A 19,253-nucleotide genomic window follows, 5' to 3' on the forward strand; every position below is an offset into this window, starting at 1 on the left:
AGCCCTTGGAAAATAGAAATCTGACAGCAGAAAAGAAAAAACTCAATAGGAAGGCTGTTAGACCAAGATAAGAAAATACAGAAAAATTCAGCAACACTTACGTACACACACAAACACATCCCACCAAGAGGAAAAATGACAAAGGGGGAAACTGGAGAGAAAGGCAAAGAAAAGATCAAAACAGGAAGTCCAAAATTCAGTAAAATAATAGCTCAAGGTAAACACCACAGAGAGGAGGAGAGGAGGAAGTCCTCAAGAGAAGTTCTCACAACTGAAGGACCCCACCGCCAGATTGAAAGTGCCCACCAAATACCCCATGGGTGAAAACAGACCTACACAGGGCCGTTATCACTCTACTGCACAACACTGGAAGCGAAGAGAAGATTCTATAGCTCCCTCGTAGTCCAAACCGGTCAGATGCAAAGAATCAATAAATGGATTCAGATTTCTCAATAGTAGCACTGCAGCAAGACAACCACATGGAATTCTGAAGATCTATGCTTACTCTGTACCACCTTCTATAAACCAAGGGCGAGTGAGTTGGTGAACCTGGCGAAGATACTTATCTCCACCTGGCTTAGCTTGACCATATACTGGTGAAGTTGCTGCTACCTTCTCCACTTGCCCTGCTCTAACATTCATTTCCTCCCACCACAGATTTTCTGATTTGACCAATTCTGAGAGCTGCAAGAAGGCTTTGAAGATTTTAGAAGCTGAAAATACAAAGTAAACCACTCCCCCAGAGCACATTTCTACAGGAAGTTCAAAACCAAGTCCATCATACAACCCTGCCCAATACCCAGACTGGGGCAAACCCTCTCGTTTCCCAAACTGCCTTCAATCTCCCATTGACCTGCCTGAGAGCTTCTTGAAAACCCTCAGGAAAGCAGAAGCCAGACAATGACCATGAGTCTGTTGGGCTCATCTTCTCCTGGGAAACTGCAACCAGTAATGGCAGAACTAACCTATCCTCTGACAGCTGGTGAGTTCTTACTTCTCCATTTTACTCACAAATATAGTAAAACTAAAAAGAGAAGCAAGAAAATCCTAACAGCAAAATTAGTGTGTAGATTACTTTAAGGTGTAATCCAGACGAAATAGAACGGAGAAAGGCCACACAGTGGCATTCTGCCTGGTAATGTCCTATTTCCTTCCTAAGTACTGAATACAAGAGCATGTGTTTTGCCTTTTTTCACTCTTATTGCTTTAAAATTTAAAAAACTGCTTTAACATACATATCCCTTCAAGTTAGAAATTAACTGTATGATTAATTATTAATCACAGAGGTTTATATGACAGCAGCGGCATGTCCTAATATATCAATCAGGAGGAAACTGGCTTAATTTTAAATACAACAAAAATTAAGACCAGATTTACTTACATTATGAGTCTTCGGTTTAAGAACCAGTATTTCCTCCGACTTCTGTCATATCCAATAGGTTCATGTCGAATATACGGTTTGTTTTTTTGGATTTCAGCAACACAGTCAGTCACACCAGGCACCTTGTGTGCTACACAGACTTCACACTGCCATTCATCCTCTGGCACCTCCTCAAGAGGTGGTTTCACACATTCCAAATGGTATACTGCTGAACATGTCTCACAACAAAGCAGGTCCCCAAGCTTGTGACACACCCTGCAATGGTCATCATACTGGATCACCCCTTCCGACATCAATTCCTCACGAGCGATATTTGTGGTAAGAAACTGATCGACTAAGAATTGCAGAACTTTGATTTTGTTCTCTACTGGTCCATAAGGATAGTCCTCTGCTTCTTGGTAAGGAAGAACATGATGGTACTCCTTATCGCTCTCACAGTACACCCGCAGCACCTCCGGCCATGTCATTCCATCTATGAAGTACAGTGTGGAATTAACGCTATCTTTCAGATCAGCAGGTCCAAAGGTAGTGTTCGAAGTGTCTTCTTCACGCAAAACTGCTTTTAATAGCACAACGTGCATCTCCGCCATAAGTGTGCACTGCTCTTGACTCACCAGAGCTGCACAGAAGTCCTCAAAGCGAAAAGGAGATAACCTTAAAACAGTGCCAAAGTTCCGCAGTACCTCATAAATGGCGATAACATTCATTATATGCTCATTAGGCACCATTAAATCCTCAGATGACCTAGGAAATTCAAGGGGTGGGATGTCTTTTTCTTCCAATATTGGAGAACGAGGCCGATGTACTCTTGGTTTTCGCCTACCTGCGTAAATAAAGAAACAGGATAATTACAAATCAATACATTTCTACAAACTAAGCAAGCGTTTTCCAGTTTTTCCTATCTGGACATACAACTCAAAAAACAGATAGGCATACTTCTATTTTTCCAATAATTGTCGAGTTAAAATAATACCAAGAAGCAATGACGTAGCTCTAATTTTTAAGTCTACAGAAAATCTGAACTGAAGGGTTTTCCATTATATTCCTAACTAGAAGTAAAAAAAATTTTTTTAATTATAATCAGCTCTCAATTACCTAGAGGGGTTAACAGCTTTACAGGTAAACATAATAAAAAAAAATAACAGTGCATTTGTGAAAGATCTGACAAGAACATAAATGAGAAAAACTATCTCCACATCAGGTAACAGGCAAAGATCTTACATGCTGTCAGCTGCGATACAGATAAGCCTCTCACCAACCAGACAGTTCTCTGGTATAGAATCCCTTTTCCTCTGCCAGAGGTAATTCCTGAGAGCCACGTAACAGGGAGTTCCGCAATGAAGCACAGATTAGGGCTGAGACAGAAAGGAAGAAGTAGGAAGGAGGAAAAAGGAGTGAAGATAAGTCGAATTCCAATACAGGAAATAAAAAAAAGGGAAGCTTACCTCAGAAACAGACAACTATTTTTTTTAGCAGTCAGTTCAGCAACTTTAGGAGACTTGTTTCCTAGTTTATGAGATGTGATATATATGTATATAAATGTATCAATATATAGCAGGAGAGCTTAGTTCATAACAAGCGTACAGATTTCACTTAATCCTCGGAACACACCTATAGGGTATTATAATAAGCCTTGCTGTATAAATAAGAAAAACCGTTGAAGGAAACAAGTTTCTCCCTAAACTGCTGCACCTGTATTATTATTCTTAATTACATTTGCCAATATTTACAGAATAGGAAATGTGTTTTTAAATATCAGAAATAATTTTAACAAGATCAATTAATTATATAATTAAGTTTTCTTAAGCATGATTTTGAGTTGCTGATAATCTCTTACCAGCCTCCTCCCTCCTTCACTCCTGCAACCCTCCTCATCTCTAGCTTACTCTCATCTGCAAACTAAAAAGGTTACATGGTACCAGGAGAAAAAAAACAAGCTAAACAATATAAAAAGTCAAGATCTTTTAATTTATATAATGCACCCCAAAATTCATTCACTGGAAAGTAGATTTTCCAGGTAAAAATATACCCATTACTTTCTGTGGAAAAAAGACCAAGAGATCCTTCTGGGCCAGACACTGCTGTGGGAAGTGAGAAAGTAGCCTCTTCCATCAGCAACTACACAGAAATGACACCATCTACACAGATGCAGTTTTCACAGATTCAGTTAATTACAGAATCACCATGCTCGTAAGCATCATGATGAGTATAATCCAATCCATTCCAGGGTATTCTGGACATGATTTGGGACTCATCCATTTAAGTATAAATGACAGAAAAGGAATAAAAGGAAGACTGAACCTAGAGGAATTCTCTGAAATACGAGAAAGTTTAAGGAACATAAGTCAGCAAATGAGACAAAACTGCTTCTAGAAACAGGCCCTGTGATCTGCTCTGCTGTTGATGCAAAACACTGGTTCTGAGTCCAAGTAAAGGATTACAGGAGGAAAGAATGCAAAAGCAGTCCTAGGACCAAGAAGGCAAAGGTCCTTAAATGTTAGATTTCGGAGTTTAAAGTGTACTTTATTCTGGCAGTAATGAGGGTTGTTACAGGTTTTCTGAGCAGGGCAGGGACAAGAGTAGAATGTTCAAGACTTCTCTGGTTTCAGTGTGTAAAATGAATGGGACAGTGGGAACAGACCAGAGGCAAGGCCTCTGCAATTACCCAGAAGATATAGACCTAGATTCAGAGTCCACTGTAAGAACAACAAAGAAGCCTGGCTAAAAAGTGACCTCAAGAAGACAGAAATCAACTTGTGTACAATATAGCACTACCCTAAGATTTAACTCTGGTACAATTTTCCTCTAAAAAGCCCCCAAGCTCTTCTTAATTCTTACAGTCTTCTGTGAACCATATGCTACCTCATATTATAATTTACCTTTTCATGTTATGTTATCTATTCCATGTCCTCAGCTGAATACCCAACTCTTATGTCAAAGAAAAATTTGGCATATTTTATTATAAGTATTTGTCTAGCATCATTCCCTTTACAGAACGTCCCTTTGCACATGCCATGTGATTCTGATGAGGCATCCCATCAATTTTCCATCTTCTAATCATCTGCATGGAGACATGACTCAGGGCAGACCAGAGTCTCTGCCTGGGATTTTTGTATTCAAATGCGGAGTGAGAACTGCTCTGAAGTTCTTTCTTTCCATGAAGGTGGCCAGAAACCACCTGTTAACCCACATCTACCTCACTCAACGAAGAAGGGAAAAAGGATGACAGACAGAGGCAGAAGTAAAAGGTAAACACTGTTAACTTTTGACTCCTGGTGGAACCTGTCCTTTGAATTTCCCAGTCACCTAAACCAAAACTATTCCCCTTTTGCTTAAGTGAGCATGTTGGCTTTCTGTCCCTTGCAAATAAAAATTCTGATTAAAACTGTTATCTGACATTGCATGCAGTATGCTTTTTATGAGAAATGCAGTAAATTACTATTTAAAACCATCAATGAAAGCAGTCAATGTTAAAAAAAAACTGCTGATAGTAATCTATTTGTAAGGCAGTAACAAAAATATTGCCTAATTTAATATAATGTCTAACTTTAAAGTATCAGCTTTCATGTATTGTTTGGATAACTATTCTATTGTTCTAATTTTTAACAGTTTATTTAGCTTTATATTAAGGAAAGGTTTGTTAGTTTCCTGTTGGTTTTAGAAGTAAAAGAAGAATGGTAAAAAAGGTCAATAAGTTCTATTTTCTATATAACTAGCTTCTGTCCAAACTACAACTATATACACACTAAACAAGATGAGAACTTTTGAAAGTTAACATTAAATATTAGTTCACTCTGAAGCATTAATGAGAGAGTATAAATTGGTTCAATTTCTTAGAAGGCAATTTGGTAAAAATTTGAAAGTATATCCCTTTCAAATACCTCCCACAATATATTCTATAGACATACACACACATACATCTAAATATGTACAATACTACTTAATGCAACAGTTTATAAAGGCTGAAGTTTGGTTTTTTTAACCTAAATATATACCAATACTTAAATGAATGATCAATTACGATACACCTAAACAATGGAATTCAAAGCCATCCCTGCTGAAATGTAAAATCTTAAAGATATGTTATTAGGTGGAGAAAAAAACTGGCTACAGAACAATGAACAGAATTTCATTTGGGGAAAAAACATTGGGAAAAAAAAAAGAAAAGGGGGCAGTGATATATATGTCTAAGAAGTCCCATCAGATTCTTTTTAAAGTAGTTGCTTCTGGGGAGAAGAACTGGGGGACAGGTATAGAAAGACTAATTTTTTAAAAATATACTTTTAATATCACATGCACATATTTTTTTCATTACAGTACCATCGATATACACTCTTATGAAGGTTTCACATGAAAAACATTGTGGTTACTACATTCACCCATATTATCAAGTCCCCCCCACCCCATTGCAGTCACTGTCCATCAGTGTAGTTAAGATGCCACAGTCACTATGTCTTCTCTGTGCTACACTGTCTTCCCCGTGACCCACACACACATGTGCCAATCATAATGTCCCTCAATCCCCTTCTCCCTCCCTCCCAAGCCCCCCCACTCCTCCCCTTTGGTAACTGCTAGTCCCCTCTTGAAGTCTGTGAGTCAGTTGCTGTTTTGTTCCTTCAGTTTTGCTTCGCTGTTATACTCCACAAACGAGGGAAATCATTTGGTATTTGTCTTTCTCTGCCTGGCTTATTTCACTGAGCATAAGCTCTAGCTCCATCCATGTTGTTGCAAATGGTAGGATTTGTTTTCTTCTTATGGCTGAATAATATTCCATTGTGTATATGTACCACACCTTCTTTAACCATTCATCTACTTACTGATGGACACTTAGATTGCTTCCATATCTTGGCTATTGTAAATAGTGCTGCAATAAACATAGGGGTGCATGTGTCTTTCTGAATCTTGGATCTTGTTTTCTTTGGGTAAATTCCTAGGAGTGGAATTCCTGGGTCAAATGGTATTTCTATTTTTAGTTTTTTGAGGAACCTCCATACTGCTTTCCACAATGGTTGAACTAATTTATGTTCCCACCAACAGTGTAGGAGGGTTCCCCTTTCTCCCCATCCTCACCAGCATTTGTTGTTTCTCGTCTTTTGTATGTTGGCCATCCTAACTGGTGTGAGGTGATATATCATTGTGGTTTTAATATGCATTTCCTTGATAACTAGTGATGTGGAGCATCTTTCATGTGCCTGTTGGCCATCTGAATTTCTTGGAGATATTTTTATTATATTTTAAAAGAAAAATACTGAGCAGACACCTATGCAAACATAAAAAAAATTAGTATTCAAATCAATAAAATGCTGATGCTACTAATGGCTACTGATAGTCTTGTATGAATAAAAAGGTCATTATGCCAAATTCAAAGATTCAGGTTTGCAGAACTGAGCACAGATTATGGTATATAAAGAGAAAACTCATAAAATTAAACTACTTAAGTTCCTCAACTGTCAAACACTAGTACTAGGAAGTCAATTCAACTATTCATGGAAACGTATTTATAATATACCACTGAGGAATATGCTCATTACTGTTTTCAACACTGATTTGATACCTAGCAGATAAATTATTAATTTTTCTATATTAAAAAAAGGATTAACATCAGCCTTATTAGTTATAAGGAAAAGGCAAAGTAAAACCACAATGAGATGCTGTTTCATACTCACCAATGGGCAAAAATTTTTAAATGCAACCAAACAAATTATTGGGAAAAACACAAAAGAATGGAAACACAAGTATATCACTAGTATACCACTGTAAACTTGTACCACCACTTTGGGAAGCTCAGTAGTCACCAGGTTAAGGCTGTACATGTAACTCTGGGAGCAGAGTCTCCAAACGTTTTGCCCACGACCCAAAGTAAGAAATACATTATACATCTCAATCCAGTCCACACATATCCCAAAACAAAAGTTCTACAAGGCACTGCTTTTACTATGCCTATACCAATATCTTCTCTTCTATCCTGTTTTAATACCTTCTATTCTATTCTCTCACGGTTTTTAAAACATGCTGGTTGCAACCCACAGTCTGAAAAATACTTCTCTAAAGAACTTTCCTTATACATATGCAGAATATTCAATATTGTTTATAAAAGCAAACAGCCAATCAACCTGGTGACAACCAAAATATGCATCAATAGGAGAATGGTTAAACTGTGTGATATTCACTTGACAGAACTCTCTAGAGAAGTCTTGAGTCATTTAGGGCTGCATATCTCAGCAACGGAGCAATTTTAAAAAGAGCATGAAACAAACAAAATTGCTACCTAAGGAAAAACAGTATGAAACTACGCAAAACAATTTTATCTGTTGCTTATGGATGGATACATGGATATGAACTAGTAGCTAACATCACCACTAGAAGGTAATCTCCTTAAGGGCAGAGAATTTTGTCTATTTTGCTGGCTCTGTGAATAGTCACCAGCACATAGTAATGTCTTGCCAATGGGTTTCAGACCCAGAGAAGTTCACTATGGATTCAATGTGACCAACGAAATGACAGGAGAACATTCTTGGGGTGAAAGGGTTATACTCAACTTTATTTCCACAGTGGCAGGTCAATCACTAGAATCCCGTCCACTCAGAGACACTCTGCATGCAGCAGGCCGGTCTCTGCCTCTGGGCCCCTCTGCCCCGGAGCCATCTCAGTCTCTGTTCTCGGCATTGCCCCCACTCCAGTCTCACCTCTGCTCTCCCGCAGCCTTGAGGCTGTGCCACCATGCTGCGCAGAGCACTAGGCAGAGCTCTTTACATAGAGTCAATAACAACGTATTGCCTACACATGTGTAGCCATGTGTGCGCTAGTCAACCAGGGCCAGGAGAGAATCCTAGCCACAGGAACCTTCACTTTATCCATACTTCACCCCTCCAGGATTCTTACCTCTCAATCTATGTGCCCTCAGTCCTCTGCAATGGTCCCTGTGTGAGAAAGCTGGAGCAATGTAACCAAATTCCATAATACAACATAAAAATAACAAAAATTATGACAAAAATATATGACAAATTATAATAACCCTCCAGCCTGAGTAGATCCACTGCCACCAGGTGGTCATCCTGGCTGTATTCAAGCCAGTTCTGCTCAAATGAGTTAACCGAAAGAACCGTGGGTGGACCTTACAATACCCACCCTCTCCAGCCTCTCAGCAGAAAGTCTTGTAGACAACACAGGCCGATCTTGTTGCTTTATCTCTGCCTTCTGCTTCATCCTCAGCAGCTGGAATGGCTGCTCTGGTCTCAACTGTTGCCGCAGCTCCAGTCATGCAATTTCTTTCTGTCTGTTCCTACCTTTTCAAACCAACCCACATCTGGGTCCTCGCGACCTTCACAGGGCCCCTTAAATTCTTCCTTCGAGAAGCAAACCATATTTCCTTTTGTGCTTGAGCCTGAGGACAGAAGCAGAGCATGGAGCGCTCCACAAACTGAGGAGGGGGCTGCACCTCTCCTGAAAGAACCCGTGGTTGCCAAGTCTTCTGGCTTTCAACCGGGTGGGGGTCTCAACTGAGGAGGGGCTGATGCCTCTGGCACCGGCAGGGCCTCCAACCCCACCTGTCTGTCAAACCTCCACTCCTCCATTTCTGGGGCTGACAGCTCCACTACATCCTTCTCTTGCCCCATGGCTCTTGGCAGCCTGTGCACTGCTGCTTCTCATGCTGCTCCTTCTTGGGCCTCTGCTCCTTCTTGTGCTGCCTCCTCTTGGGCCTTTACTATTTCCACAGCACTTCATAGTGATGCCATTTCAGTCAGCAACAAATTTTCTTTCTGTTGGGATGGACCCCAGTCCTCCACCCCTTCACAGTACCACATGTCCACTGGGGGACACTCGAGTGCCTGCCCATCCATAGGTGCAGCCTGCTGAAACACTCCTTCCATAATGGCAATCTGTTCTTTTTCCTTGGTCACCACTGAACCCTGCCAACTATGCCAATTTTCTTGCCAGTGGGTTTCAGCCCCAAACAAGTTCACTATGGATTCAATGTGACCAAAGAAATGACAGTAGAACGTGCTTGGGTGAAAGGGTTATACTCAACTTTATTTCCACAGTGGCAGGTCAATCACTAGAATCCCATCCACTCAGAGTGAATCTGCATGGAGCAGGCCGGTCTCTGCCTCTGGGCCTCTGGGCCTCTCTGCCGCCGCAGCCGTCTCAGTCTCTTTCCTCGGCACTGCCACCACTCCAGTCTTGTCTCTGCTCTCCTGCAGCTGCTCCACCATGTCATGCAGAGCACTGGGCGAAGCTCTTTATATAGAGTCAATAATGAAGTATTGCCCACACATGTGTAATGAGCTAGCCAACCAGGGCCAGGTGAGAATCCTGGCCACAGGAACCTTCACTTTATCCATAGTAAGGTACTTAACAAACATTTATTGAATGAATTAGTGGTTTTGAAGTGCTAACCCATGCAATGACACAAGAAAATTATGTCCTTGCATTATCTGCAGGTGTTAGAAATGTGTTTTTACTTCTCACTGTGTAACAGAGGACCATGGTGAAAATTCTATGAACAATGGTCCTCAGACTTTGTACATCAGAATTACCTGAAGAACTGATTCTGATTAAACAGGTCTAGGATAGAGTTTCAGAATTTTCATTTCTAAATTTCAGGTGATGCTATTATGCTCATCTGAGGCCCACATTTTAGGACCCACTGCCCAAGAACTTAGAAGAGTCATCCCTTGAGATCCAGATGAGTAAAAATTAATACACATCAGATGAAATTCACTAATTCCAGAAGTTACTTTCAGGCCTTGCTACTCAAAATGTGACTGGCATCTACAGTGTTGGAGAGAAATTCAAAAGTTCAGGCCCCATCCCGGTCCTACTAAATTAGGGTTTGCAGTTTCTTCAAACCTTTGGGTGATTTACACACTCACTAAAGTTTGAGAAGCTGCCTTGAACAGTCTGCCCTAAAACTGGAGGTGCAGCAAAATCACATGGTAAGCTGTTAAAAGTAGTTTCAACATGCAGCCCAAATTTACAGAACCCCAGGTGAAGCTGAGTTACCTATATTTTTATCTTTCTCCCCAGACAATTCTGATGTGCAGCCAAGTTTGAAAACTACTGCTTTAGGTATTCCCCCTACCAAGCTATGGAGAAAGTGAAAGTTCCTATGGCCAGGATTCTCACCTGGCCCTGGTCGGCTTGCTCACTACACATGTGTGGGTAATATGTTGCCACTGATTCTATATAAAGAGCTCCTCCCAGTGCTCTAGGCTGCTGCAAGGCTGCACCGCTGCAGGAGAGCAGAGGCTGGAGCAGTGGCAGCACGAAGGACAGAGACTCAGATGACAGGGGCAAAGAGGCCCAGGGGCAGATACCAGCCTGCTGCATGCAGACTTGCTCTGAGTGGACAGGATTCTAGTGACTGGCCTGCCACCGTGGGAATAAAGTTGGATATAAACCTTTTCACCCCAAGAAAATTCCACTGTCATTTTTTTAGTCACACTGAATCTATAGTGAACTTGTTGGGGCCTGAAACCCATTGACAAGACTAAAGCAGAAAAGTAGGGCTTTTGTGGAAACTCAAGCAAGAGAAGAAGTTGCCTCAGGAGGCATGATTAGAAAAGGAAGCTGAAGCCAAATCAAAGACATTAAGAAGCCTACAAAAAGGAAATGCTAAGGACAGAAAGTGGTCTGCATGAATTGTGGGGCGGGGAGTCAACGAACAAGAATTTGTCAATGAATTTCTAGTATAGTCTAGGTTAAGGGAGAGAATTTAACTCAATAACAAGAATTCTGGCCCATCTGACAGATTATTGCCTTAAAGATGAATTATGTTACTATGCATAGATACTTTATTCAAATGACCAGGCAGTTGTTGAGGCAAAACTTCCCACTCCTTTGTATTCCATAATAGAAGTCTACTTAATAGGGACTACAGGGATGCTCTCTTCTCTGAACTCTGAAAGAACTGATCAATAGTACTTACCAAGTGTTAACTTGCTGGTGGCACTGCCTGTCTGGGTTTTTAAAATATGCATTGTGGGCACAATCTTAAGACCTTCTCCAAGGCCCTAATCAAATGTTACTACCTCTTCTGTTCTCTCCTGTGTTTCTGGGTGACGTGTTTCTCTACACTTTTTACAGCTTAAGCACATTTTATATTACAGGTACTTACTCATGTGCCCCCAGATCATTAACTTCTTTGAAGTACAAACCATCTCTTAGTTATTGTAGTAACTTAAGTATTTGTTCAACTAATGACACCTGTCTCGCAGAAGGGATTCAGCCCTGAGCAGGTAACACTATGGATTCAGTGAGACCAAAAACTGACAATGGAACGTTCTTGGGGTAGAAGGGTTTATACCCAGTTTTATTCTCACAGCAGTAGGTCGAGCACTAGAATCACACCCGCATCCAGCAGTCTGCATGTCTGTAATCCACCTCCATCTCTGCCTCTGCCCACAGCACTGGGTGCAGCTCTTCATATAGTGACTCAGTCAAAAACTGCCAAGGGGTGTGGAAGCATCACCCTAGCCGTAAGCCAATTACATCATCAAGTAGTTCAGGGTCAGGTCCTGGCCATAGAAACTTCCATTTTCCCTGCAACACCCAAAAGCAAAACTACTTGCAGAGAGGGTGGAAGTCCAGGAATGAAGTCATGCTAAGATTAAAATCCACATGCCACCAAATTTTTCAAAGTTTGGCCTATAGATTTTTATTGTATTAATTCTAAGAATATTTGCAGAGTGTTTTCAGATTTCTAGACTCCATACTCTATATATAATGTATGTTGCTAAAGGGATAAAATGCAATATTGTACCCTACTTCTAACTGGTACCTGAAAGACGGATACTCATATTGGTTTAGGGGGTGAGGGAAGATGGTTTCCATCAGAAGCTAATACTGTAGATATAATAAGTCTAATTCTTCAATCTACTATAACACATATAAATCATGAAGGGCAAAACAAAAATAAGACATCTGTGATACAATTACTAGTCATCATTTAAAAATTATGAAACTGATTTGTCAAAAGTAACAAGAATTCCCCCTTTGATCTGGAATAGTGTTTAGTTCTAAGGTTATTACTCACAAGGTCATGCTCTTCCAGTGAGTACATTCCATCTGTCTTCATGCCTTATCCTTTTGTGACAATAATAGTATGAAAACCAGCAGCTAACTTGCAGAGGGGTTCTTATACGCCAAAAATTGTGCTAAGCATGTTTAAATGCCTTATCTCATTTTAGTGTCAGATCAACTCTTGTTAAGTAGGTATTACTATCTCCTTTCAAAGATGCATTCAGAAAGGCTTAATCATTTGCCCAAGTTAACACAGCCAGCACCACTAAGAGTTATAACTAAAACACAAGTCCACCTATCTCCTAAGCTTGTGCTCTGTATTACATTAGACTTCCTCCCCTATTGTTGGAAACCACCTGAGTCAACCTCTTAGAAAAATGGCATTTGAGAAATAATAAGTGTTCTTTGTGCAGGTGGAAGAAATAGCAGATTAAGGAGATCGGTGACAAGGTTAGAAAGTGTGAGCCCTGAAAGCCAAAATTTTAACATGAGCCAGCATTCTAAGTACTTCACAGCCAAGCCACATGTGGCTAGTGAATACTGTATTGGACAGTATACAGATTAAACATTTCTATCATCAAAAAAAGTTCTATTGGACAGCGCTGGTCTAGAAATACCTCTCAAGACTACATAACGAGTGAAGTTCAAGTAACAATCACACCAGGTTGCTTGTGTTGACAAGGCTAAAATATATTCACCGTCCTCTTTCTTTAAAACAATTGCAATATATAAAAAAACATTCTTTGTGGGTTTCTAACAAAATTAAAATTCCATCAAAACTGAAATAAAGATTTAAGCTTCAAATAAAGAAATCTATACACACACAAAAGAAAGGACACAGATGTGGATTGATAGAGCATGCAGTATATGCTATAAAGAAGCCCCCCTCAAAATTGGAAATAACCTAATTCATCATTAGGAAATGGATAAACACACTGGAATACCACATAGTATTTAAAAACAAATGAACTAGATTTATCAACATGGATAAATCATTTTTAAGAGGTGAAAAAGCAAGTTAAACAAATACCAAAGACCATCTATGTAAAATTTTAAAGCATAATACCTGCAAACAATACCTGCATACCAACATATACAGTACAAGTATAAATAATGAATTGGAATGATATGCAGCAACTTCAGAAGAATGGTTATCTCTGGAGTAGAAAGGAGGGGAAAAAGGAGAGGAGATGACAACTAAATCCTAACATTTGCTTTATCTTAGAGAGAGAGAGAGCTGGCACAAATATGGAAAAATGTCAATATTTATTAAATCTGGCTGGGATATTTTCCAAATTTTCTGAATGTTTGAAACATTTTCTAATTATTTTAAGAAGAAAGTTTCTTATATGTGTAAAGTTTATTTACATGCCACCTAATTCAACAGTTCATCAACCATTACTGAATGTTACTTTCCATATATTAAAGAAAAATGTTCACTACAAAAGTAAAACAGGGAAAGAGAGAATTTTGGTTTTAACACAAGTGGAAGAAGTCATTTAATTTCTTTAAGCCTTTAGGAAACAAAAGTCTCTTTCATTTATCTTTAGCTTCTTCTCCAAATAAATTACCACACCACAGTTCAGTAAACATTTAAGTAGCATTAGCATTAGGTAAACATTATTACCACACTATAGTTCAGTAAACATTTAAGTAGCATTTTAATTCCTAAACTGGCAAAAATACCTAATAGTTTGACATAAAAATTTGTTTTTCACAATGAATAAAAAAAGAACTCATCGATCCACAGTACTACTCATAAGAGAGCAGGGAAGGGAGGGCTCTTAATATGTTGACTAATACATGGAGGAATGAAGAAAGAAAAATCATCATTTTGCAACCACCAATGTAGTAACTAAATCAGGCAAAGCCCACCAAAAGATGCAAAAAGCACCAGGTGAATGACTGTTTGGCAACAGGATATTCTCACAGTATCACCCCACAAATTACATATTACTTTCAACAGGGAAAGCTACCTGTAAAGGGAGAAATGTGGGAGACACCACCTTTTTACCAACTAATCAAACTTATCATCAACAGGGAGACAAATTGATGACACGCCTCCTGATGAGATGGGCCGAGGAAGACGCAACCTCACATACAGAGCACTCCTGCCAGAAGTATCTAAACCGAATCTATGGAAACAATCAAATAAATTCAAATAGTGAGACACTGTAAAGGCAACTGGCCTGTTCAATTGAAAAGTGTCACTGTCACCCTCCCCCGTCCAAAAGTGACAGAACCATTTCAGATTAAAGCAACAAAAGAGATGCCAACTAAACACAAGAGTACACATTCCTTGACTGAATCTTTGATGGGGGAAAAAAACACAAGTAAAAGGCAATTGGGGAAATACGAAATACAATATTACATCCATGTTAAATGTTTTGAGTATGCTTAAGTATGTATAGGTAAAGTACCATGATATCTGCAACTTGCTATCAAATGGTTCCATGAAAAGAATTTTAAAAGAGTAAGAGAAAGCAAATTTGGCAAAAATATAAAAAACTGGTGAATCCAAAAGAAGGGCATACTGGGTGTTCACCATTCTATTCTTTCAGCTTTCCTGTAAGTTCAAAATTACGTAATGCAGAAAGTTCAGAGAAATTGTTCTAAAGTTACTTCTTTTTACTATCTCACCTACTTGCTTTAATCTTTCCCCTATATACAGGAAGTATCATGTTACAGTCTGAATACAGAGTTAAGATTAAATAAAGAATATTCTATTAACTGCAAAAACTGACAAAATCTGAAAACATTAACTGATGCTTGGGATAGAAATTACTGTAACTTAGCACCTATTTGACTTAACCTCACTCTGAAAACATCTGGCACCTCTGGCCACATCCTCCTCCTCAAGCTTCCTACTGCTACTCAGAACTCAATTTCTTGACCAGTTGTTCCTCTGCCATACATCTCTCTTACATGTGGGCATTTCACAAAGTTTATTCCTCAGCAGATTTTCTACTGAGACCTCTCTTCTAAACTCCAGATACATTATTTCCAACGCCCATTAGCTATTTTCAGTAGGATATCCCAAGTAAACTCCACACTGTAGGAAATAAAAACAAAAAGAAGTTATGAAAGTTTAACTGAAGCAAAATTTTTAAACTCCTACATGGAACAAAGATTTTGTAATGATAAAAGATGCAGTCCACAATGAAGATATAAGCATTTTATCTTATATCATAAATGATTGTGCCAGCCCCCAACTTTAAGCCTTTCAATGACTGCCCACCACAGCTGAGTCAAAAATCTAAACTCCTTCCTGAGACCTACAGCGCCCTACATACCACTCCAACCTCAGCCTCCACGCCTCCTTTCTATTTCAGCCACACTGGCCTCCTTGGCCCTTTGTTTCTCTACAGCTGTTCTCTGCCGAAAATACTTTCACTCTTTCAAGTGGTCAGCTAGCTCCTCATTCATTCAGATCTCAGCTACAATGACATTTCCACACTGACACCTTCCAAAAAATCAAGAAAAGGTATCTCTTATAAAACTTTCTTTCAAAGCACCTGTTCTTTTCCCTCATAGTATTTTATCACATTTAAAATACTTATATTTTCATTTGATTAACATAAACCTCCACTGGACTGCAACTTCCACAATGGACATTTTTTGTTTTATTAGGGCCTAGTACTTATTACAGTGCCTGGCATATGGTAGATTACTGATAGGCCAAATAAACTGGCATCAAAACTATAAGAAATCCAAGGAGAAATAGATAGGAACAGAATAGTAGCAGGAGACTTGAGACATTTCTTTTCATCCTTAACAGATTTAGTAGACTGATTATTTCTATGGAACACAGGCCGCAAATTCAGATGTCTACAGAGGAAGTAGGAGAAGCCTGAGTAATGAGTACAGAGACAATCTACAGGTTCCATTCAAACTAGAACTAACATAATCAAGAAGAGTAAGTGGACAGAGCACAATAGATCAAACTGGCAAAGACAAAGGGGAACATGTCACAGGTACAGAGTTACTAGAAGAATGCCAGTACACAATAATTTGCAATCACAATATAAGCTGGTCATGGAGACAGTAGTACAGCATGGAGAATATCAGTCCATGATTCTGTAACATTTTTCTACATTGTAGATAGTAAACGCACTAGAGGGGGTTTAATAATATGGATAACTGTTGAACCAGACTGTACTGGACACTTGAAACCAACATAAGATTGCTTATCAATGGTACTTCAATTAAAAAAAAAAAATGCCAGTCAAGTCGAAATCCTGGAGGAAAAAATGTTAGCTTGAAGATTACTAATCATCAAGACTGTAACAAAGAAAACAAACCAACAATGATGGGAAGTTATATGATCATCTCAAAAGAAGCTAAGAAGACATGTGACAAAACACAATACCCATATCTGACTAAAAAAAAACAAAATCAGAAATAGGTGAATACATTCAACACAAGGTCTTAAACGAACAGCCAACCTAACAATTAACTGAAAAATTAGTATCAGTCTCATTAAATTTGGAAAGCACATAAGATGCCCACCATCACAACAAATATTTAACAGTGTTTTGGAGATAGCAAGCAATGCAATTTGAGAAGAAAAAAAAGGAGATGTACACGTAAGAAAAGCAGTTATCTGCATGATTTGTGTTTGCAGATAATACAATTTTATTCTGAGAAAATGCAGCTCAATCAACAGGTAAGCTATTAGAAACAATTTTAAAAAATAGGTGGCAAAATAAAAAATTTACTTAAAATCCATGAGCTTGCCATTAGAAGCTCCATGAAAGCAGTTATTTTTGTACACAATCAATTCAAAGATACAGTAAGGTTCAAAGGTATAAGTGAAAAGATTTACAAAACCAATTATGTATTATCCAATCTTATACAAAATACATGTTTAGCACATGCTTACTCACTCATATGCATACACACACATTCATACAAAGATGATAACAAAAGGAGAGTAACCAAAATACTAATGTTATCTTCTGAATTTTCTAAATTTCCTATTTCTTTCCTGATAAAGGGGAAAAAAGTTCTTACTAGACTTTCAGCAGTATTATTTTTAAAATTCAAGGCTTTCTTCTTAAACTAATTATCCAAATTAGATTAATGAAAGTCAAGAGCTCAAAAGGGGGTGGCAAACTATGGCCAGAAACAGCCTGTTTTATAAGTAAAGTTTTATTCAAACACAGCCATGCCCATTTGTTTACTTATTGTCTATGGCCGCTTTCATTCTACAATAGCAGAGTTGAGTAGTTGCAACAGAGACAGCCTGCCTGCAAAGCCTAAAGTATTTACTATCTGTCAATTTAAAAGAATGTTTGCAAATTCCTTGCCTATAAGATCATCTAGTCCAGCCTACACTCTATGGATGAATAAACTGAGGCCGGCAGACTTCTCTGTGGTCAAATTCAAGTTAAGAAGCAATAAAGAATTCTATTCCCACTTGGCCAGAAAATTCTCAAAACAGATACCAATAAATTGCTGAGAAGACTTCAGACCTAATTTGTATCCATGATCTTAGTAAACTTTGGTAGATTCTGGAAAAAGTTAATTTAAAAACTACACAAAGCTAGGGATATAATGTATAGCATGGTGACTATAGATAATATCATATTGTGTATTTGAAAAGTCTCTAAGAGAATAAATCTTATCATGCGAAAAAAATTTGGGACTGTGTATGGTGATAGATTTTCCCCCCTCTGTTTGTGGCTTTTATTATTTACATAATACAATATAGCATCAGTGCTGAATAGCATGATTATGTGCAATACACACACATGAACTATTTGAACACATCTGTGGATCTAACTCAGAACTAAGGTACACAAAATTGAAAGCAAAACTGAATGCTGTAAGAATAAAAGTAAAAACTAGGACTGAACACTGCAATGAATCAGAAGTAGTGCCTCATTTATATATCTTAACTATTTACAGGTGAAAAGAGGCATTACCACAACACTAATCTAACTATACCATTTACATATAAAAAACACAAATTTCAAACATCACATAAAACCTTCCATTATAACATAGAAATGTTAATCAAACTTACTATGATAATCATGTTGCAACATATACACATCACATCTTCATGTTGTACACCTAAAATTAATACAATGTTATATGTCAATTATATCTCATCTAAAAATAAAGATGTATGTATTTTTTTAAACACACAAGCATAGATTAGGGAAGGTTTAAACACCAACAGGCAATGGAAGTATAACCTGGTTTGGCCTATTAAATTTAACTTAATGAATACACTCTAAGAAACTCCAGCCTGAGCAACTAAAGACACACCTCTAGCACATTTAGAAAAGCACTGTCTATAAAAGCGAAAAGAGACTAAAATTTCAATAGGGTTAGTTCTTTAAGGCAAATAAATATTAATAGCAAATGTGGTTATGTATTAATAAGGAAAAAAAGGACACTTCAAATCTTAATTTACATACTTGAACCCTTGCAGGCATTTGAATTCATGACCCTTGCCATAAACAGCCTCCACTGTTAGGTTTCTTCCAAGACACAGGGAAATATTCAAAACTCAAGCTATTTGGGAAGTTAAAGATAATGCGTCTGGAAGAAGGTAATCTTCCAAGTGTACAGAGATCAGAAATTAGAGGCAATTCACACCTGGATAATTCAGAATGAAAGTTCAAATATGTACCCGAAATTACAGTAAAGCCACTTTTTAAGTTTTTTTAAATTTTTTGCATAAAACTCTGAAAGCAGGGTATGGTCATGAGTTGGAGAAAAGAGTAATTTACTGAAAAATACTTCAAGGAGTGTGTGAAATAATTTCAATGTCTAAAGGAACAGGGAAAACTGCACTAACAGGAGAGGCTAAGATTTCATTAGCTATTTTATGTATTTA

At 38.3% G+C, this 19,253-nt stretch overlaps 1 protein-coding gene across 16 annotated transcripts in view; it reads right to left on the reverse strand.

Moving 5' to 3' along the window:
- BPTF (bromodomain PHD finger transcription factor) overlaps positions 1-19,253 on the reverse strand; it is a 158,580-nt gene that overhangs the window by 123,432 nt on the left and 15,895 nt on the right. For all 16 annotated transcript variants that reach the window (XM_036899876.2, XM_036899873.2, XM_036899870.2 and 13 more), the window contains exon 2: positions 1,382-2,204. In XM_036899876.2, the coding sequence (XP_036755771.2) occupies positions 1,382-2,204 (823 nt within the window). The remainder of the gene's footprint in view (positions 1-1,381; positions 2,205-19,253) is intronic.

Source organism: Manis pentadactyla, chromosome 4 (assembly GCF_030020395.1).
Source record: "Manis pentadactyla isolate mManPen7 chromosome 4, mManPen7.hap1, whole genome shotgun sequence".
Taxonomy (NCBI): Eukaryota; Metazoa; Chordata; class Mammalia; order Pholidota; family Manidae; genus Manis; species Manis pentadactyla.